General features: G+C 42.4%; 1 protein-coding gene across 3 annotated transcripts in view; it reads left to right on the top strand.

Annotated features, from left to right (window-relative positions):
* Positions 1 to 18,975, top strand: part of LOC140185111 (cadherin-22-like) — a 1,010,842-nt gene that overhangs the window by 599,713 nt on the left and 392,154 nt on the right. For all 3 annotated transcript variants that reach the window (XM_072238393.1, XM_072238399.1, XM_072238408.1), the window contains exon 5: positions 8,477 to 8,644. In XM_072238393.1, coding sequence (XP_072094494.1) covers positions 8,477 to 8,644 — 168 coding nt within the window. The remainder of the gene's footprint in view (positions 1 to 8,476; positions 8,645 to 18,975) is intronic.

Consider the following 18,975-nt stretch of genomic DNA (forward strand, 5'->3'; position numbering starts at 1 on the left):
CTATAATGGAAAACTGAGAGAATTCCATGGGTGTACAGTCAATGAAGATATGTCTCCTCAGCTCAGTTTTCAGTGTCTTACCTTGCATCTCAAACTTTGACTTCTGATCCTAGCATTCTGGACTTCCTCCTCCAAGCTAGAAGAAGCATCCTCTCTGTGTCTAGCCTGTCAAGCCCTGTAAGAATTTTATACACTTTTATGAGATCCCATTTTATTTTAAACTCAAGAATATGCTGGTTATCTCCATATGAAAGTCTCACTCTACAAGCAGCTAAATCCAGACGTCAATTATTCTTCCAATAAAACCATAGGATTTCAAAACTAATATACATTATTGACAACTCAAAATGTGACAGAATATCTAAAAAATGGAGGGTATGTGCTTCTGCAGAGCATGTGATGTGTAGTGTGTGTGGTTAGTGATGTGTTATGTGTGTGTGTGTGTGTGTGTGTGAATGGAAACAAGTGGATGCTATTGAGGTAATGTGACCAGTGAAGTTGTTAGTCTGGTTAACTATCCACTGAACTGCATCATCATTGACTCAACTAAAACATAACTGCCCATTTTATTGAACAAATCAGACATATACAGACACAGGACACTATCACATACTCCTTTCAGGAACCAACAAAGTTTATGGAATGTTTCACTGAGAAATCCAATCACTGTCAGCAGTCTTCAATTACAAAACCACAGAGATCATCTGACATTTGAGTTGTCTATCAAAACTGATCAAGTCCAAATGTCACCAAGTTCCCGAGCCTCTAAACTGAAAGGTGCATTTGCTGAAATTCCAAAACTGCCCTTTTCAATTAGAACGGCATCAGCGGATGACAAGCTACAAGTGTAGGAACTAGAATATTAAGTGGACAGCTGGAAATGCGATGTGAGATTGATGAGCTTCAGTTCATGTTACTCTGGAAAAAAAATACTTCTTATACATGGACTTCATTCATTTTAGACAGGGACCAATATCCTGCAACAAATCACAAACATGAGAAGGTCTGCAGATGCTGGATATACAAAGCAACGCACACAAAATGCTGAAGGAGCTCAGCAGGTCAGACTGCATTTATGGAAATGAATAGAAAGTCAGCTTTTCAGCGAAGACACTTCTTCAGGACTGAGCAGGAAGGGAGAAGATGCCAGAATAGAATGGTGGGGGAAGGCTACCCGCAAGATGATAGGTGAAGCCAGGTGGGTGGGTAAGTCAAGGGTGGGTGAAGAAGGAATCTGAAAGGAGAGGAGAGTGGATAATAGGAGAAAGGGAAGGAGGAGGAGACCTGGGGGAAGTATTAGGCAGGTGAGAAGAAGTAAATGGTCATGGAGGAGAAACAAAGTAAGGGGGATGGTAATTTGTTCACTAGAAGGAGAAGCAATATTCATGCCATTGGGTTTGAGAGTACACAGTTGGAATATAAGCTGTTGCTCCTCCACCCTGAGGGTGGCCTCATCTTGTCAGAGTGGGAATGGGAATCGGAATTAAAAGGTTTGGACTCCAAGAAGTCTCATTTGTGGCAGATGGAGCGAAAGTTCTCGACGAAGTGGTACTCTAATTTACAATTTCAGTAATAAATCCTGTAACAAATTATTACAACAATAAATAGAGTGTTAAACAACTAAAAAGAAAACATAAACCATTTACAAAATGCTGGTGGAACTCAACAGGTCAGGCAGCATCCATGAAAAGGAATAATCAGTCAATGTTTCAGCCCAAGATCCTTCATCATGTTGTGAAGCAATTGACCTGGTTTACAACTATGTCATCCTCGCGCTGATCAAGAAAGATATAGCCATCCATTAGGAATTTAGGGAGATCTTGTATGTCAGCAAAGACTCCTGCAAATTTCAATCGTTGTACTGTGGTGAGCATTCCGCCTGGTATGGAGCTGGAAATGCACACCATTGTTAAAGGCTCAGCCATCTCCATCATGGCACAAGCTTTCTTGCATTGAGAACATCTTTCAAAGGCAGAACATCAAGAAGGCAGAATCCAGCATTAAGGACCCTCAGCATATTTGACCTGCCCTCTTCTCAGTACTTCCATTAGAGTGGAGGTACAGGAGCCAGAAGAATCTCACTCATCATTGTAGTAACAGTTTCTTCCCCTGTGCCATCAGATTTCTAAACCGTTCATGAACCCAGGAACACCATCCTTTGCCCTATTTATTTATTTATTTTTATTGTACCTTACTGTGATGTGTTTTGCCTGCTCTGGACTGCAGCCACTAATGAACAAATTTCGCGACTAATGACAGTGACAATACATTTGATTTTGATTCTGATTTTGATAATAGTGAGCATGAGCACACACATTTCCTAATAAACAAAGCCTCCTCCACAATGTCCAGAAGCACAATGCCCAGTCAGTCAAGTACAGTTAGGAGTGTGGTTGGTGTTGTAATGCTCGAATTTGTGGAAGTTAATGTCTACACATGACGAGCTCCCACAAACCACAATGTGACAATCGCTGCATATTGGTTTAGTAATAGTGTCTGAGGGGAGAACTATTGAGCAGGGCACTGAAGACATCTTCCCAGCTGTTTATCAGTGTGACTTCATGGGATCTCTGCGAGAGCAAGAATGCTTCCAGTGTAGCATCACATTGACATAAGACTTCAACTCGCCATTCTTAATTCACAGGTGGCAGGGGTTCCAGTTGATAACATTAACAGGCTTTACAGTGTGCTAATAGTGGGTGTGAGGGTCGGGCCGGGAGAATGCTGGAGAGTTTATACCGGGTTTATGAACCAAAAAAGAAAATTCCATGCTGTAGAATAGAGTAGTGATTAGCTAAATATAACAATTTGTGTTAGAAAGGACAAAGAATTTAATAATAGTAAGAGAGCACTAACAACAAAGATCACCAGGGAAACAGAATAAAATTAAAATTATTGGTGCTATATCTGAATACACAAAAAAGTACAAAGGAGAGATGAGTTAATGACACCTGTAGAGCTTGGGAATAAGTGAGGTTTGATCAGTAACTGTAACTGAGATATCAGGATCATGTTTATTATCACTGGCATGTGTCATGAAATTTGTTAATTTAGCAGCAGCAGTTCAATGCAATATGTAATATTGAAGAAGAAGAATATATAAATAAATAAATAAACAAACAAACAAACAGACAAACAAACAAATACATAAATAAATAACAGTGTACTTATAATGAATAGATTAAAATTCATGCAAAAACAGAAATAATACATACTCAAAAAATGAGGTTGTGTTCATGGGTTCAATGTCCATTTCGGAATCAGATGGCAGAGGAGAAGAAGCTGTTCCTGAATTGCTGAGTGTGTGCCTTTAGGCTTCTGTGCCTCGACATGATATCTATAATCAGTACCATAGTTCTGCTAACAGTGGTTGTTATGACACCAGTCTGCTAGATTTTCAATTTCCCTTCTATATGCTGATTCATGGCCTGCAGTAGTGTCATCAGCAAACTTGAGTATGGCATTGGAGCTGTGCTTAGTCATTTAGTTACAGTATTAGTAATTAAATATTCCATGGTGCACCTATTCTTAAAAATAGATTGGAAAATAGGAAAGCTAACACTGGGCCAGATTCTATACCATGATGGAATCAGGGGCAATGAAGCTGAGAAGTAACAAAGAGGAGAAAAGAGTTGGTAGAAATAGCTTATTGGCTCTAGACCAATAACGTTAGACTGAGTGCAACACCATGAATGATTTTACCGGCTAAACCAATATAACCAAAAATATCACTGAAAAAAACTCATGAAATGTATTCATGACAGGTTTCAAGAAAAATCTGCCAGAGAGCCTACTAATGATTGATATTGCATATTGTACATCAGCTACAAAATATAGCAGAGATAATTAGTAAAAAAATCCCTGAAAAAGATCGATAATATGATAAAAATTCATTTTAAATGCAAAAGTGATCTGATTAATCTTAAAACTGAATTAAAGAAAGCCAATTACTGAAGTCTGTGCAATTTGTCTGAAATTTATAGAAATTATATTAAAAGATAAGATGGTAGTTAAGCAATGGAAAATATATTTTTAAAGAAATAATTATTCTCAACAAATGTACCTTCCCTTGCTGAATAAAAAATAAAACTTCACTGCATGAATAGTACGTTCCAGAATTAGCAAATGTATGAAAACAAGTATAAAATTAAAAGGAATTTACATTTATTACAAAAAGAGAGATTTAGTTGGTTTTGGGTGGGTAATCTCATTGAAAAAAACAATAACATATGGTCTAAAAATGATCAATAGATAATAAATTATGAGATTAATCTGAAAAGAAGCATAACAAAAGTTGTATGAACTTTTATAACAAAGTAGAAAGAAAGAGATTAATAATGTGGGTTCCAGAGAAGCAGGCAAAAGAAATTATAATGAGAAAGAAGGAAATAGCTAACCTGTAAAGAAGCATCCTGCATTGAGTTTCAAAAAACAAAAACTCAAAGAAAAATTTCAAAAATGTGGTCCAATGAGAATTAGAAACTGGCAAAGAAAATTTCCTGAAGAAGTAGTGGACCAAAAGCTGACAATGGTATTCCAAATGACCTGCACTGCAGGTCTTTAAAGCAGCTGCCAATGGAGGCAGATGGAGCTAGAGCTGCTGAGGAAATATCTATCTAAACACAGTAAAAAAATGAACAGAAAATCAGGATTTAATTTTAAAGGTGAGAGGTAATTAAATGTTGGAGAGGAAAGAGATTTAAATGTCCATCTGCATGAATCACAGGAAGTTAAAATGTCAGTTTAGCACATTTTTTAGTTTAGTCATTTTTTAGGGCTATGGAGTTAAAGCACAAAGGGGCCGAGAAATTGTTTGGCAGCAGGAAAACATTCTGAATAGTAAAAGATTTGCATAGAAAAACTGTCACATTGTTCAACCAAAATGTATTACAGTTATAAGCAGGGACAGTAAGGATGGAGAGAACTAGCCCCGGGTAACTGTAGAAATAAAAAAAATCAAACTAAAAGCTCATAGACAAAGTGATCAAGAGTGTGGGAAACTGGAAGATCGGGAAAACTTTAAAAAGCAACAAAAAAAGCCACTAAGCAAGCAATAGAGAAAGGGAAGCTAGATTATGAAAGTAAATGCAGAAAATGTAAAAACAACAGTAAAATTGTTTTAATAATATGAAATGGTAAAGAGGAGCTAAAGTTCCTTGGAAGATGAGAAAGAGGAGAAAGAGGAACTAATATTGGGTACTGGTGGAAGTGGCTGAGGCCTTGAACAAGTATCTTGTGTCAGTCTTCACAGTGCAGGACACATAAAACATACCAAAGATAGATGTTCTGGATGCAATGAGAGGTGTGGAACTCAATACAATCATCATCATTAAAGAGGTAGTTTTGAGCAAACCAGTGGCCCTACAATTAGATAAATCCTCTGGTCCTGTTGGAATGTATCCCGGGGTACTGAAAGAAATGTTGAAAGTTACAGCAGATGTGTTTCCAATAATTTAGCAAAATTCTCTGGACTCTGGACAGGTCCAAGTGGATTGGAAGACAGTGAGTGTCACACCACTGTTTAAAAAAGAATGTAGGCAAAACATGGGTCACTATAGGCCAAGGATTCTCCAGCCCGCACCGATGACCCCTTTTCCCATCTTCAGCCTTCCTCCTCTTACTAGACACCCCACACTGCTCTGGATCTTTTTATTGCTAATTTCCAATGAGACATCAAGCTTAACAACATTAACACTCCTCTCTCCAATTCTAACTTCACTTCCTCTGAACTGCTGCTCTCCACCCTTCCTGCATTAATCCTAACCTCACCATCAAACGCACAGATAAAAAGGGTGCTGTAGTAGTTTGGTGGACTAATCTCTACCTTGCCGAGGCCGGGTGGCCACTGTCAGACACCTCCTCTTACCCACACCTTGAACAGGACCCCACTATGCAACACCAGGCCATCGTCTCCCGCCCCATCATTGACCTTATTGACTCAGGGGGATCTCCCATCCACTGCCAACGACCTGATAGTTCACTTACCCCACACCTCCCATTTCTACCTCCTATCCAAGACCCATAAACCTGACTGTCCATGTAGATCCATTGTTTCTGTCTGCTCCTGCCCTACTGAACTTGTGTCTGCAGACTTTGACTCCGTTTTATCCCCCGGTTCAGTCCCTTCCTACCTACGTCCATGTCACCTCACATGCTCTTGATCTTTTCAATCACTTTATGCTCCCTGGCCCCGAGCGTCTCATTTTCATTATGGATGTCCAGTCCCTATACGCTTCCATCCCCCATCCAGAGGACCTGAAAGCTCTCCACTTCTTTCTGGACAACAGACCCAACCACCACTACTCTCTGTCTGGTGGAACTGGTCCTCACCCTCAATAATTTCTCCTTTGGCACCTCCCATTTCCTACAAACCAAGGGTGTAGCCGTGGGCACTCGCATGGGTCCCAGCAATGCCTGCCTTTTGGTTGGCTAGTGGAACAGTACATGTTCCAAGCCTGCACCAGCATTGCTCCCCAGACCTTCATACATCACATTGATGACTCCATTGAGCTGCTTCCTGCACTCATGCTGGGCTCATTGATTTCATCAACTTTGCCACCAACTCCCACTCTTTCCTCAAATTTATGGTTAATTTCTGTCACTTCTCTCCCCTTTCTCAATCCTTGGATATTGTCCATCTGCTGATAACTCTATAAGAAGAGATCTTACAAAAACATAAAACTAGGAAAGGAATAGATAACGCAGAGGCAGGAAAGTCATATCCATTCTCAGATGAGATAAGAACTAGGGTACATAAGATTCAGGGGAATAGATTTAGGATGTAGGTTAGGAAAAAACTATTTTCCCCAGAGAGTAATGTATCTGTGGAATTTTCTTTCCAGGGAAGTAGTTGAAGCTACCACACTAAATACATTTAAGACACAATTATATAGACTTTTGCAAAGCAAGGGAATTAAGGATGTTGGGAAAAGGCCCATAAATGGTGCTGAATTTGCAGCCAGATCAGCCATGACCTTATTGAATGACAGAGCAGGCTCAGATGGCTGACTCCTCTTCCCATTTCTTATGTTCCAGTGATCTTATAACTTTATCAACTTCTATTAGTTCTCCCCTCAGTCTCCACTGGTCCAGTGAAAATAACACTGGTTTGTCCAAACTCTCCCTATAGCATCTGCCCTCTATTCCTGGCAGAACCAGAATAAACCTCTTCTACACACTTGCTAAAGCCTTCACATCTTTCTTATAATGGACTGACCAAAACTGAATGCAATACTCCAGATGTAATACTCCTAAATAGTATTTTATAAAGCTGCAGCATATCTTCCTGACTCTTGAACTCAGTGCCTCAGCTAACAAAGGCAAGCATGTCATATGCACTCTTAACCAAGCTCATTGTGACAGCTCATGACTGCAATTGTGTTCTGTGTCATCTGCCATGACAGTAAAATGCCACAGAATTTGGACCCACTGAGCATGACTAGCTGGCTCCATGCATCATCGAATTTGCTGCATGGTGGACCAAAAAGAAAATTCACAGACTTAGCTAGATATGTGACCAGTCCCCAGTTTAATTCACAAAAGGTTTTGTAACACTTCAATGTGACCAAGGATCTTCAAACTGTAAGTTAACCATTTCTCTCTCCACAGATGCTGCCTGGCTGGTTGTTTCAAATGCCATGGGGAGAACTTGATAAGAATTCAACAACATTCCCTGTAATTTAAAAGAATAAGAAATTAATAATTTAAAAGAATTGATGAAGTTTTTAATTGACTTTTATCTAATGATCCTCTGAATTAAACCTATCAATGGTGAGGCAGGCTTGAAAGTCCAAGTGTCTACTCCTGCCCCTATTTACTTATGTTCTTTAATGTACAAAAGAAAGTTGTAGCACAGGTTTCATGATGCTGTGTTTAATGTGTTCTGCCATTGAAGTTTGTTGAGTGCAATGGTCTAGAAATCTTATGTGGCCATTTCTGTAACATGGCAAAAAAAAGTCTTCAACAAATCTGTGTAGATAGCATGTTGTTTATTGTCACAGTCTGCCTGAGGGCAAAACCATTGGAACACCCTGGTATCATTACACTCACTCCACAGACACTTATGGAACATCACCAAACCATGCAAAGATTGGCAGTATTTGCAAAATAATTCTGTTCAAGTTTGGCAAATGAACAAGGCAGATTTCTCCTGATTTGAATCTCTTCAACATGAGGTTTCCTCTACACTAATCTCAGGTTACTTTGATTTTGAACCCATGTTTTTTAAAAGATGTTCATCTGAATGTGTTATACAGATTTTCTACCTGTTCCTGCTGCTTTGTTCTGTACACGAGAAGTATTTATGCGATTCTACCAGAATAATATGATAACTAAATGATAATGAAGGTGTAATGTCATTGCTCAGAACAAAGTTGACTGCTGCTATATTGTGCAAAATGATTCTTATTAATGGAGGAGTGAATCTGTTTCCAAGCAGATAACTTAACTTTTTACTCTTTCTGTGTGCTTTATTTAGGAGTGATCCGAACTGCCGTCGCCAACCTGGACCGTGAGAAGAAGGATCATTATGTTTTGGTAATCCAAGCGAAAGACATGGCAGGGCAGCTGGGTGGATTGTCTGGATCAACTACTGTAACCATCACCATCACAGACATCAATGATAACCCTCCGCGATTCAACCAGAGTAAGACATTGTTTTTTTTTTAGCAGAGGTGAAGGAATGCACGGAGAACTTACTACCACCAAACTAATAATTGTTCCAGCAACACACATCAAAGTTGCTGGTGAATGGAGCAGGCCAGGCAGCATCTCTAGGAAGAGGTACAGTCGACGTTTCAGGCCGAGTCCCTTCGTCAGGACTAACTGAAGGAAGAGTTAGTAAGAGATTTGAAAGTGGGAGGGGGAGGGGGAGATCCAGAATGATAGGAGTAGACAGGAGGGGGAGGGATGGAGCCGAGAGCTGGACAGGTGATTGGCAAAGGGGATATGAGAGGATCATGGGACAGGAGGCCCAGGGAGAAAGACAAGGGGGGGGGGGCGTGGAACCCAGAGGATGGGCGAGGGTATAGTCAGAGGGACAGAGGGAGGAAAAAGGAGAGCGAGAGAAAGAATGTGTGTATAAAAATAAATAACAGATGGGGTACGAGGGGGAGGTGGGGTATTAGCAGAAGTTAGAGAAGTCGATGTTCATGCCATTAGGTTGGAGGTTACCCAGATGGAATATAAGGTGCTGTTCCTCCAACCTGAGTGTGGCTTCATCTTTACAGTAGAGGAGGCCGTGGATAGACATGTCAAAATGGGAATGGGATGTGGAATTAAAATGTGTGGCCACTGGGAGATCCTGATTTCTCTGGTGGACAGAGCATAGGTGTTCAGAAAAACGGTCTCCCAGTCTGCGTCGGGTCTCGCCAATATATAGAAGGCCACATCGGGAGCATCAGATGCAGTATATCACCCCAGCCGACTCACAGGTGAAGTGTCGCCTCACCTGGAAGGATTGTCTGGGGCCCTGAATGGAGGTCTGCTGGACGAAGACATAGCCTCCCAGGCCGGAATACCTCATGAGCCGCTAAATACCCCAATGGAGGCCTGGGTATCGGCCGGAATACTGCTGGCTCAGGTGCCTCACGGTACGCCACCCCGACCTTGATTCTCTCTGGAAACTATCAGGAGGAGGTACAGTTCAATCTCATCCATTTGCCTCAAGCCCCTGTAGTTCTGGGATACCCATGGCTGAACCAGCACAGTCCACATCGACTGGTCTACCGGGAGGTTAGCCAGCTGGAGCCTGTTTTGCTACACCAACCATCTGCGGCCAACCCCATCTCCCAGGGAGACTACCGCGACCCCGCCTGTCTTGGAAACCCTCGACTTGTCCAGAGTCCCCACAGAATACCATGACCTGGGACAGGTATTCAGTAAACAATGGACTCTTTCGCTGCCTCCACACCGCCTGTATGATAGTGCCATCGACCTCCTTCCTGGGGCCTCACTACCCACCAGTCGTCTTTATAACCTATTCCAACCAGAGAGAGAGGCCATGGAGAAATACATTAGTGAGTCCCTCGCGGCAGGCATTATTCGACCTTCATCCTCCCCAGCGGGTGCCGGTTTCTTCTTTGTAGAAAAGAAGGATGGGTGGCTTCATCCTTGTATTGATTACAGAGGCCTAAACAGTATAACAGTTAAAAATAAGTACCCACTACCCCTCATTAGTTCGACATTTGAACCACTGCATGGAGCCACCATCTTCTTGAAGTTGGACCATTGTAACGCCTACCATCTAGTCAGGATGAGGGAGGGGGACGAGTGGAAGACGGCCTTTAATAAACCTCAGGGCCACTTCGAATACTTGGTCATGCCGTTTGGCCTCACCAATGCTCCCGCCGTTTTTCAAGCCCTAATCAATGATGTGCTGAGGGACTCCATTAATCGCTTCGTATTAATTTACCTCAATGATATCTTGATATTTTCTAGCAGCCCCCAGGAACACATTCACCATGTCCGTCTAGTCCTCCAGGGACTGTGGGAAAACCAGTTATTTGTGAAGGCGGAGAAATGCAAGTTCCACGTTCCTTCGGTCAGCTTCCTGGGCTATATCATTGAGAGCGGGCAGGTAAGAGCAGACCCCGAGAAAATCCGGGTGGTGGAAGAATGGCCCAAGCAACTTCAGCGATTCCTGGGGTTTTCAAACTTCTACCGCCGATTTATCAGGGACTACAGTCGAGTGGCGGCCCCCCCTTACCCAGCTTAGCTCGCCTACCACGCCTTTTTTTTGGGACTCTGAAGATGACTCAGCGTTCACTGGCCTGAAGAGGCGTTTCACAACCGTTCCCATCCTGGTCCATCCGGACCCTTCCCGCCAATTCATTGTTGAGGTGGACGCCTCTGACTCTGGGGTAGGAGCAGTCCTGTCCCAATGATCAAGTTCAGATGAAAAGCTTCAAACCTGTGCCACCTTTTCTCGCCGACTGTCCCCTGCTGAGCGGAAATACGATGTGGGGAATTGGAAACTACTGGCAGTCAAACTAGCATTGGAAGAATGGAGGCACTGGCTGGAGGGGGCGGAACACCCGTTTGTTGTGTGGATTGATCATAAGAACCTGGGTTATATTCAGACTGCCAAACATTTGAACTCCCACCAGGCCCATTAGGCATTATCTTTTGGACGGTTCAAGTTTTCCCTCACATACTGTCCAGGGTCCAAGAATGGGAAGCCGGATGCACTCTCCCGCCAATACGACTCCAGGGATGACACTTCCAGCCCAAAGACTATCCTCCCACCATCCTGTGTGGTGGCAACCCTCACTTGGGAGACTGAGTCCAAAGTAAAGGAAGCCCAATGAACCCTGTGATCCTTTGTACGTGCCCGATTCTGTCAGATCCCAGGTTCTCCAGTGGGGGCACACATCTCGGTTCGCCTGCTAACCCGGGAGTGATCGGACCCAGGCTCTCCTGAAAAGACACTTTTGGTGGCCTTCCATGGAGGCAGATACCCATTCCTATGTCTCGGCATGCTCCATCGGTGCCCTTGGAAAAGCCTCCCATCAGCCACTTACGGGGTTACTACGTCCTCTACCTGTCCCTGGTCATCCCTGGTCGTACATCACCCTAGACTTTGTCACTGGTCCACCCCTTTCCCGCAGAAACACCACTCTCCTCACCATGGTAGACCGGTTCTCCAAGGTGGTGCACTTTGTAGCCCTCCCCAAACTCCCTTCCGCTCAGGAAACCTCAGACCTTCTCGTCTGCCACGTCTTCTGCCTCCACGGAATTCCTGCAGACATCGTCTCTGTTCGAGGTCCCCAGTTGGTCTTGCAGGTATGGAAGGCCTTCTCTCAAGCCTGAGGTGCATCAGTCAGCCTGTCATCCGGCTTCCAGCCCCAGATGAACGGGCAGACGGAACGGGCCAACCAGGGCTTGGAGGCGATGCTACATTGTGTAACGGCAAACAACCCGTCTACCTGGAGCGACCACCTGGCGTGGGTTGAGTACGCCCACAACTCTCTGGTGAGTTCTGCCATTGGAAGGTCTCCCTTTGTGTGTTCCCTTGGGTACCAACCCCAGCTGTTCTCCGCGCAAGAGGAGGAGATTGCGGTGCCCTCTGTTCGGGACCATATCGATCGGTGCCTTGAGGTTTGGGAGGAGACACGCACAGCCCTACTCAGATCAGAAAATTGCAATAAGAAGACTGCCGACTGACACAGAACTCCGGCGCCTGAGTACTGACCTAGGCAGATGGTGTGGTTTTCATCCAAGGACATCCCGCTCAAAAATTAGCCTAGAAAACTCGCTCCTCACTTCATGGGACCATTCAAGTAAGAAAGGGTCATCAATCCCACAGCAGTCCGACTTAAACTGCTAAGGTCTAAGCGTATCCACTCTACCTTTCATGTTTCCCAATTAAAGCCAGTTTCCATCAGCCTCTTGGGTCCTCTGACTGAGACTCCCCTACCTGCCTATATCATCGACAACTATCCAGCAAACACCGTCCGATGACTATTGGATGTGTGCCTTCAGGGCAGGGGCTTCCAATACCTGGTAGACTGGGAAGGGTATGGTCCAGAAGAGCATTCCTGGGGTCCCCGCTCCTTCATTCGGGACCCTTCTCTCATCCAGGACTTTCATCGGGACCATCCAGACAAACCTGGAACATCGCCTAGAGGCTCCCGTTGGGGGTGGGGGGGTACTGTCATGGTCCCATCTGGCAATTCCCCACCTTGCTATTGCCTCAGTAATTGGGCCTCAATCCCCTCATCTAATTTCCAATCATTCCCAGTTCCACTAATTACACACACCTGCTTTCCATCAGTAAATGCAGGATAAAAACCCTGTAATCACAACCAGGAGCTGCCAGTTCGTTGGTCGACTCTAGTGTGAATAAACCTCGTTTCCTGATTCTTGAGAACCATCAGTTTAAGTTCCGCATCGTTTCCTGGATACTCTACGTGAACCTTGTCTTTGTGTAAAGACTGTCCTGGATACCGGTTCCCTGTTCGCGGTGGTGCTAATGCCTAACGACTCACCTCAGCGCCTGTGTTCTGCACTTGGGTTCGTCCCCAGCCACGTCCTTGCAACATGCAGTCATAATGTCTGTATCAGTCCTGCTGAAGATCTTTCAAAGTGATCTATTTCTAACATACCATTATAAGACCGTATATTGTTATGACAAATTGTTATTCTGTGTACAATATATTGAGAGATATGGTACCGTTTTTACAGAATAGTCTCTGTACAAACGGCAGAGTATCTCTCAATAGTGTATTATAGACTCCACGCAGAAATCATTGTACCTTTTGCAGTATGTGGCCTGTCACTGACAAAAAAAAAACAATGTAAGCCTTGGATTTAACCCTGGAAGTATAATTTTGAAATAGAGCTCTGGGACCAAAAAGACATAACTTCTCACTAGCATTTTCATGGTAGCACTGCAATTTTTTCTTGACAGGTGCATAAAACAGAGTATGTTTGAAATATTCAACTGGTTAGGTGGCTTTTGGGGAGACAGAAGCAAAATTTATGTTTTAAATTAACAGCCTTTCAGCATTTGCTGTGCAGTAGGATGCAAATCTTCTTCATTTAGAACTTTCTCTCTGTCTGCCTGACCACCTGCCTGCTTATAGGATTTTCTTCTTTCTATTGAAGATCGAGTTCATATTTTAAACTAACCAATGATTGTGCTTCTTTCTTGGGAAATCAATTTAAAAATTGTCCCATACAGAATGAATGTCAGCTGTCGGGTTTTGATCATATAGAATGAGGTCTGTTTTATAGTTGACACAACAATTCTTGAAGCTGCAATATGTGTATTTTCTCACTTACTCCAACAAAACCAAATCTTGCAAACAAATTAATGTCAAAACATACATTTAAATAAGAAATAATGTCTGGTACATTCAGTGTGCTCATACACATTCTCAATGGTCATGGGTCTGCCTACACTTCTGGCATTCCAATCCATTTTTGGTGCTGTCCCATGAGAAAAAACAGGTTCAGTAGGGTTAAGCGGGCAATGACAGGATTTGGAGTCATGAATGATAGAAGAGAATGAAACTTTCTCATTACATTTCCTGGTGAAGATATTGCAGGATATTTATCAACCATTGTCACTTACAACTAACAGAGGCAAAGACTGTACGACTGCACGGTGAAGTTCATGGGACTATCGCGCATTGTTTCACAAGGCAAGAAACATTGATTATTTCCATGCATACTTGATAGAAAACACGCACACCCTGATCTTTAGCTGAAAATGCAAAGTACATATGATAGAAACTCTGGAGAAAACTTGACTTGTCAAAATTGTTGACAACTGCATAAAGACTAGGAAAACCACAAGAGATAGTTGTGAAGTGCATCAAAGAACATAAAAATAAAGACAAAAGTATCAGCAGAGAATAATAGTCATTATCTGTGAGTTAAGTAGAAGGCAAATCAGTACTTTTATCATGGTAGCAACTCCACCGAGCAGAACATCATGCCAAGGGGAAACATTGAAAAATTGTGAGGATAAAAAAATTCATTCAACAATCCTAGCAAGAAAAACTTCATCGAAATGTATAATGAGTGTTGAAACCAATACAGAGATCAACAATTATGATGATTCTTGGTATCCATTTTTTATACTTTATATTAATCAAAACACTCAGGCGCAGTTAGAATTCATCATTTACAGCTTGTGAATCGATGTATGAGCTGATACAGATATGTCTGTAAATGTAATGAGTGAACAAAATGTTGTGTCTTCATTGGCATGCTGCATTAACTCAGCAAGGAAATGTTGAGATATTTCTTACAACATCATTCCATCATAGTCTGGAAATTAAAAATAAATCAATCCAATACATTTGAATCCGAAAGTGCTAAATTGATATTCTTTGAAGTATTAGATGACTGTGAACTCTTCTAACTTTGGTAAAACGTCAGCTTTACGTATCATAGAAAGCTGGCCAGTGCTGTTGTGGCATCAGCACTGGACTTTGAGGTGAATGGCCCTGGGTTTGAATCCGGCCGGTTCCTTGCAGGCTTTCCATCCACCTGTGCTGAGTTGAGCGTCGAGCAAGCAACTTGTCCTCGTGAAAAACAGACAAATGCTAAGGAGATAGCAAAAAATACTGCCAGATGTGCCACAAGGCGTGAAAAGGAAGAACAACATATTATAAAGATCACAAATATAATGTATACCACAACTCCATTTGTCATAAAGAGGTCAAAGCTGCAATGAAGCAATGAGGTGTTACTATGTATGACAGTAACACAATTACAAGGCTGGAAGCATATGGAACATGCATTGTTTTGTGATGTAACACTTGCTCTGCAAGATGGCACAAAACTTGTGACAAGCATAGTTGGATTTACTTTAGACCTATTTGCATCTTCATCCTAAAGCCACCAACAGAATATATCATAGACATTATTAATGATGACCATTATATAATCAATGGAGGAAAGGATATTGTGTGCAGCAATACAGCAGTATGTTGAGCTCCAAGTGAGCAACTGTCCAGGTTTCCCCACAAATCTAATGTCAGAGATGCAAGAACTGATACAAATTATTGAAGTGAAAATAAAAACAAAATCCTAGAAATATACAACAGGGCAGGCAGCATCTGAGAGAAACAGAGTTTATGTTTCAGTGGAAAAGTCTTCCAGAATTGATGGTGATGATGGCATCCATCTGTCTCGAAAGACGATGGAGAGCGGCACTGGAGTGGCTTTTCCAGGGTGCAAGCCTATGTGTAAGCTATGGAGATCCTAGGATGCCCAGTCATCAGGATCCCCCTTTCAGCCTCACCAGTGCAGTCAAAAGGAAAGTGAAGCAATATGTTTGGTACCAGCTTGGCAGCAGGAGCTGCTAGAAGGATGTTTAGTGATGTTCAGCCATTTTACCATCTTTCCCAACGCAGCCCACAAGGCAATGGGGATATTTACCCATAGTTGGGTATCTGAATCAGAATTATCAATGAGAAAACAAGCACAATTTTAAATGTTACTTTTTAATGGGGTTCAGCCCTGAGCTCATGCCAACTCTTAAAGCCATCACATCAGTCCTATTCCTCCACATACTTCCCTCCGACCTACTGTCCCTCATGTGCCAAGATATTTAGTCTTGATGAAAGTTCTCAGCTTCCTTCCACAAATGTTACCTGACCTGTTCAGTTCCTCCAAGATTTTGTGTGCTGCTCCGCATTCCAGCATTTGCAGTCTGTCATATTGCCAGAAATCTTTCCTGAATCTCTTGCTTACCCAAGGGGCAAGTTACAGTGGCCAACTGGCCAACGTAACTGTGGAAGAAAACTGAAGTGCCAGAAAGGGACGTACACATAGTCACAGGGAGAATGTGCAAAATCCACATGCAGACAGCAGTGGTGGTCAGGATTGAACGCAGGGTTTAAACTGGAACTCTGAAGCAGTAGCAGGGATGGAGAGATGTCTCCATGCGTCTGAGTTACCCAGCACTCCATGGGTTAATGTTGCTGTTGCTTTTTCAGATCTACAAATGAGATCATTAGCCTTCATTTGTTGATGACTTCAGTGGAATTTTAGTTATAGAAATCGTCAGTTCTCCATCCACGAAAGCTACTACCTGCAGCCGATTATATCTCTCAAACAAGAGAAAATCTGCAGATACTGGAAACCCAAGCAACAGACACAAAAACTGGAGGAACTCAGCAGGCCAAGCAGCATCCATGGTACAGTTGTCATTTAGGACCAAAACCCTTTGGGAGGACCCTTGGCAACAGAGTCTTGCCGAAGGGTTTCCGCCCAAAACGTCGACTCTACTTTCTAGATGACCAACATCTAAATGGAAAAGATAAACCCAGAAAGAGGGAGGTGAAAGTTTAAACCGGGAATGAACTTTTGAATTATACAATTATAGTCCTGAGGTATATTTCAAGTGAAACTCAGTAACCATGGACAACATGCAACTATTTGAAACAATTTGTTATGAAAGTCCCAATGACCACACCATTGCATGGACTGCAAGTTTTAGCCAAAATGCATCAGTCTTAAAATTTCTTCCAAAAAAAATCACTACTATAGAGTTCAGCACCCAAGGCTGAAACTGAAAATGGAATAGAGGACTCAGTTGCTATAACAACTATCACTGCCTCCTATGGCAATCATGAAAGCACTGGCCATTGGACAGATGGAAGTCTCTCTCACAATCTCAAAGACTGAGGGATAATGTGACAAAATGAAAGGAATTGTAGTGCTTTCAGGAAGTGGGGAGGTAGCTTCTTTCCCACTGTTATAAGACTTTTTGCAGAATAACATGGATTCTGACCTCACAATTTAACTTATCATAGTCTTGCACTTAATTTGCACTACATGTTCCGTGTAACAGTAGTGCCATATTCTGCATTGTTACTACCTTTCTCTCATATTACCTTGCTGGATTGACATGTTGACATGATCTTTAAGGATGGCGTGAAAAACACAACCAATTTAATAAAGTCAACTATTTATTTAACCTAACGTGAGGAATACGGTCTTTGAGTCAACAACAATGAATGGTGCATTAGCAGTTTGAAGAATGAGGCTCTTTGTGCGATCCCTGTTTTATTATTTATTGTAATGCTGTTCTTTTTCACAGCAATGTGTACTCTTCTTCTTTAATTTAAGGTGGGAAATGTTTGAGAATACCCAGTATATTATGCAAAGCAATCAAGATACAGCCATTTCAAACATTGTGCTCAGCAGTCAACCCTGTATAGTTAATCACACATTTGGAGACCAACAGTGGCATCTTACTCTGAATAGGTCATAATAAAATAACAAATGATGTAGAATATTACATTCAGATGATCTGAGCCTTTTTTTGGCCACCCCTCGATAAATCTACTTCCTATAACATCCAACTGTTTTCTGTAATGAATTGTCCTGGCTTTGACTCGTGTTTCTGGTTGTTGATCACCCATTGTATAAAGATAATGGCCTACAGATCTTTTGTTGTTGAAGTTGCTATGAGGGGCATAGATAGTGTGAATGTTTTACTTGTTAATCCCATTTTATTTTCCCAACATTTTTCCTGAGTTGAAGAATAGAGAACAAGAGGACGTAGGTTTAAAATGAAAAGGCAGAGGTTTATTTGATACCACAGGGGCAACTTTTTCACACATTGAGTGCACAGTCTATGGAATGAGCTGCCAGAGGAAGTGGTTGAGGCAGAAAAATGAACAAAATTTGGACAGTAGTTGTACAGCAACATGGCTAGGAAATGTTTAAAGGGATTTGGGCCAAATACAGACAAATGGGGCTAACTTAGATGGGCATGTTGGTTGGCATGGACCAGTTGGGCTTGGATGGCCTTTTTCCATTCTCTATGACTCAAATTTCTTCCACAGTTCTGATCAGGAATCTCCCTCTGCCACTGATCTCTCAAGCCCTATCAACCCCACAATGTCTATGTATCTTAATTTTGGTGGAATGTCCCTCCCTCCCTCCCTCCACACTCTGCCCAATTCCACTCACTATCCTGACATTAGTGAGCGTGTTTCATCTGCATGGTTCCTCAGTTGTGGAACTGCTGCGCCAAACTATTCTGACTCTTTCACCGCCACCTTTTAAATTAATCATCAAGTCACAGAGATATACAGCACAGAAAGAGGACCTGTAGCCCAACTAATCTGTGCCCAGTTTACACTAATCTTGTGTTAATCCCATTTTATTCTCCCCACATTCCCATCAATTTGTCCCAGGTTCTCCTACTCAGCTACACAGTAGGGGCAATTTACAGTGGCCCATCAACCTACCAACTTGCACAACTTTGGGATGTGGGAAGAGCCCGAACCAAACCCATGCAATTGCAGGAAGAATGTGCAAATTCTTCACATAGGGCACCTGAGGTCGGGATTGAACCTGGGTCTCCGGCACTGTCTCAAACGTGCTTCAATATTTGAACACCTGTCCCAAAATCCCCATGCGTGCCTCAGTGACAATTTCAGTCTGATGATGCTTTTGTGCTGCACCCAGGCTTGGTGCAATACATTGAATTACTGGTGTTAGCAACTG

The sequence above is a fragment of the Mobula birostris genome, chromosome 2 (genome assembly GCF_030028105.1).
Source record: "Mobula birostris isolate sMobBir1 chromosome 2, sMobBir1.hap1, whole genome shotgun sequence".
NCBI classification, from domain to species: Eukaryota; Metazoa; Chordata; class Chondrichthyes; order Myliobatiformes; family Myliobatidae; genus Mobula; species Mobula birostris.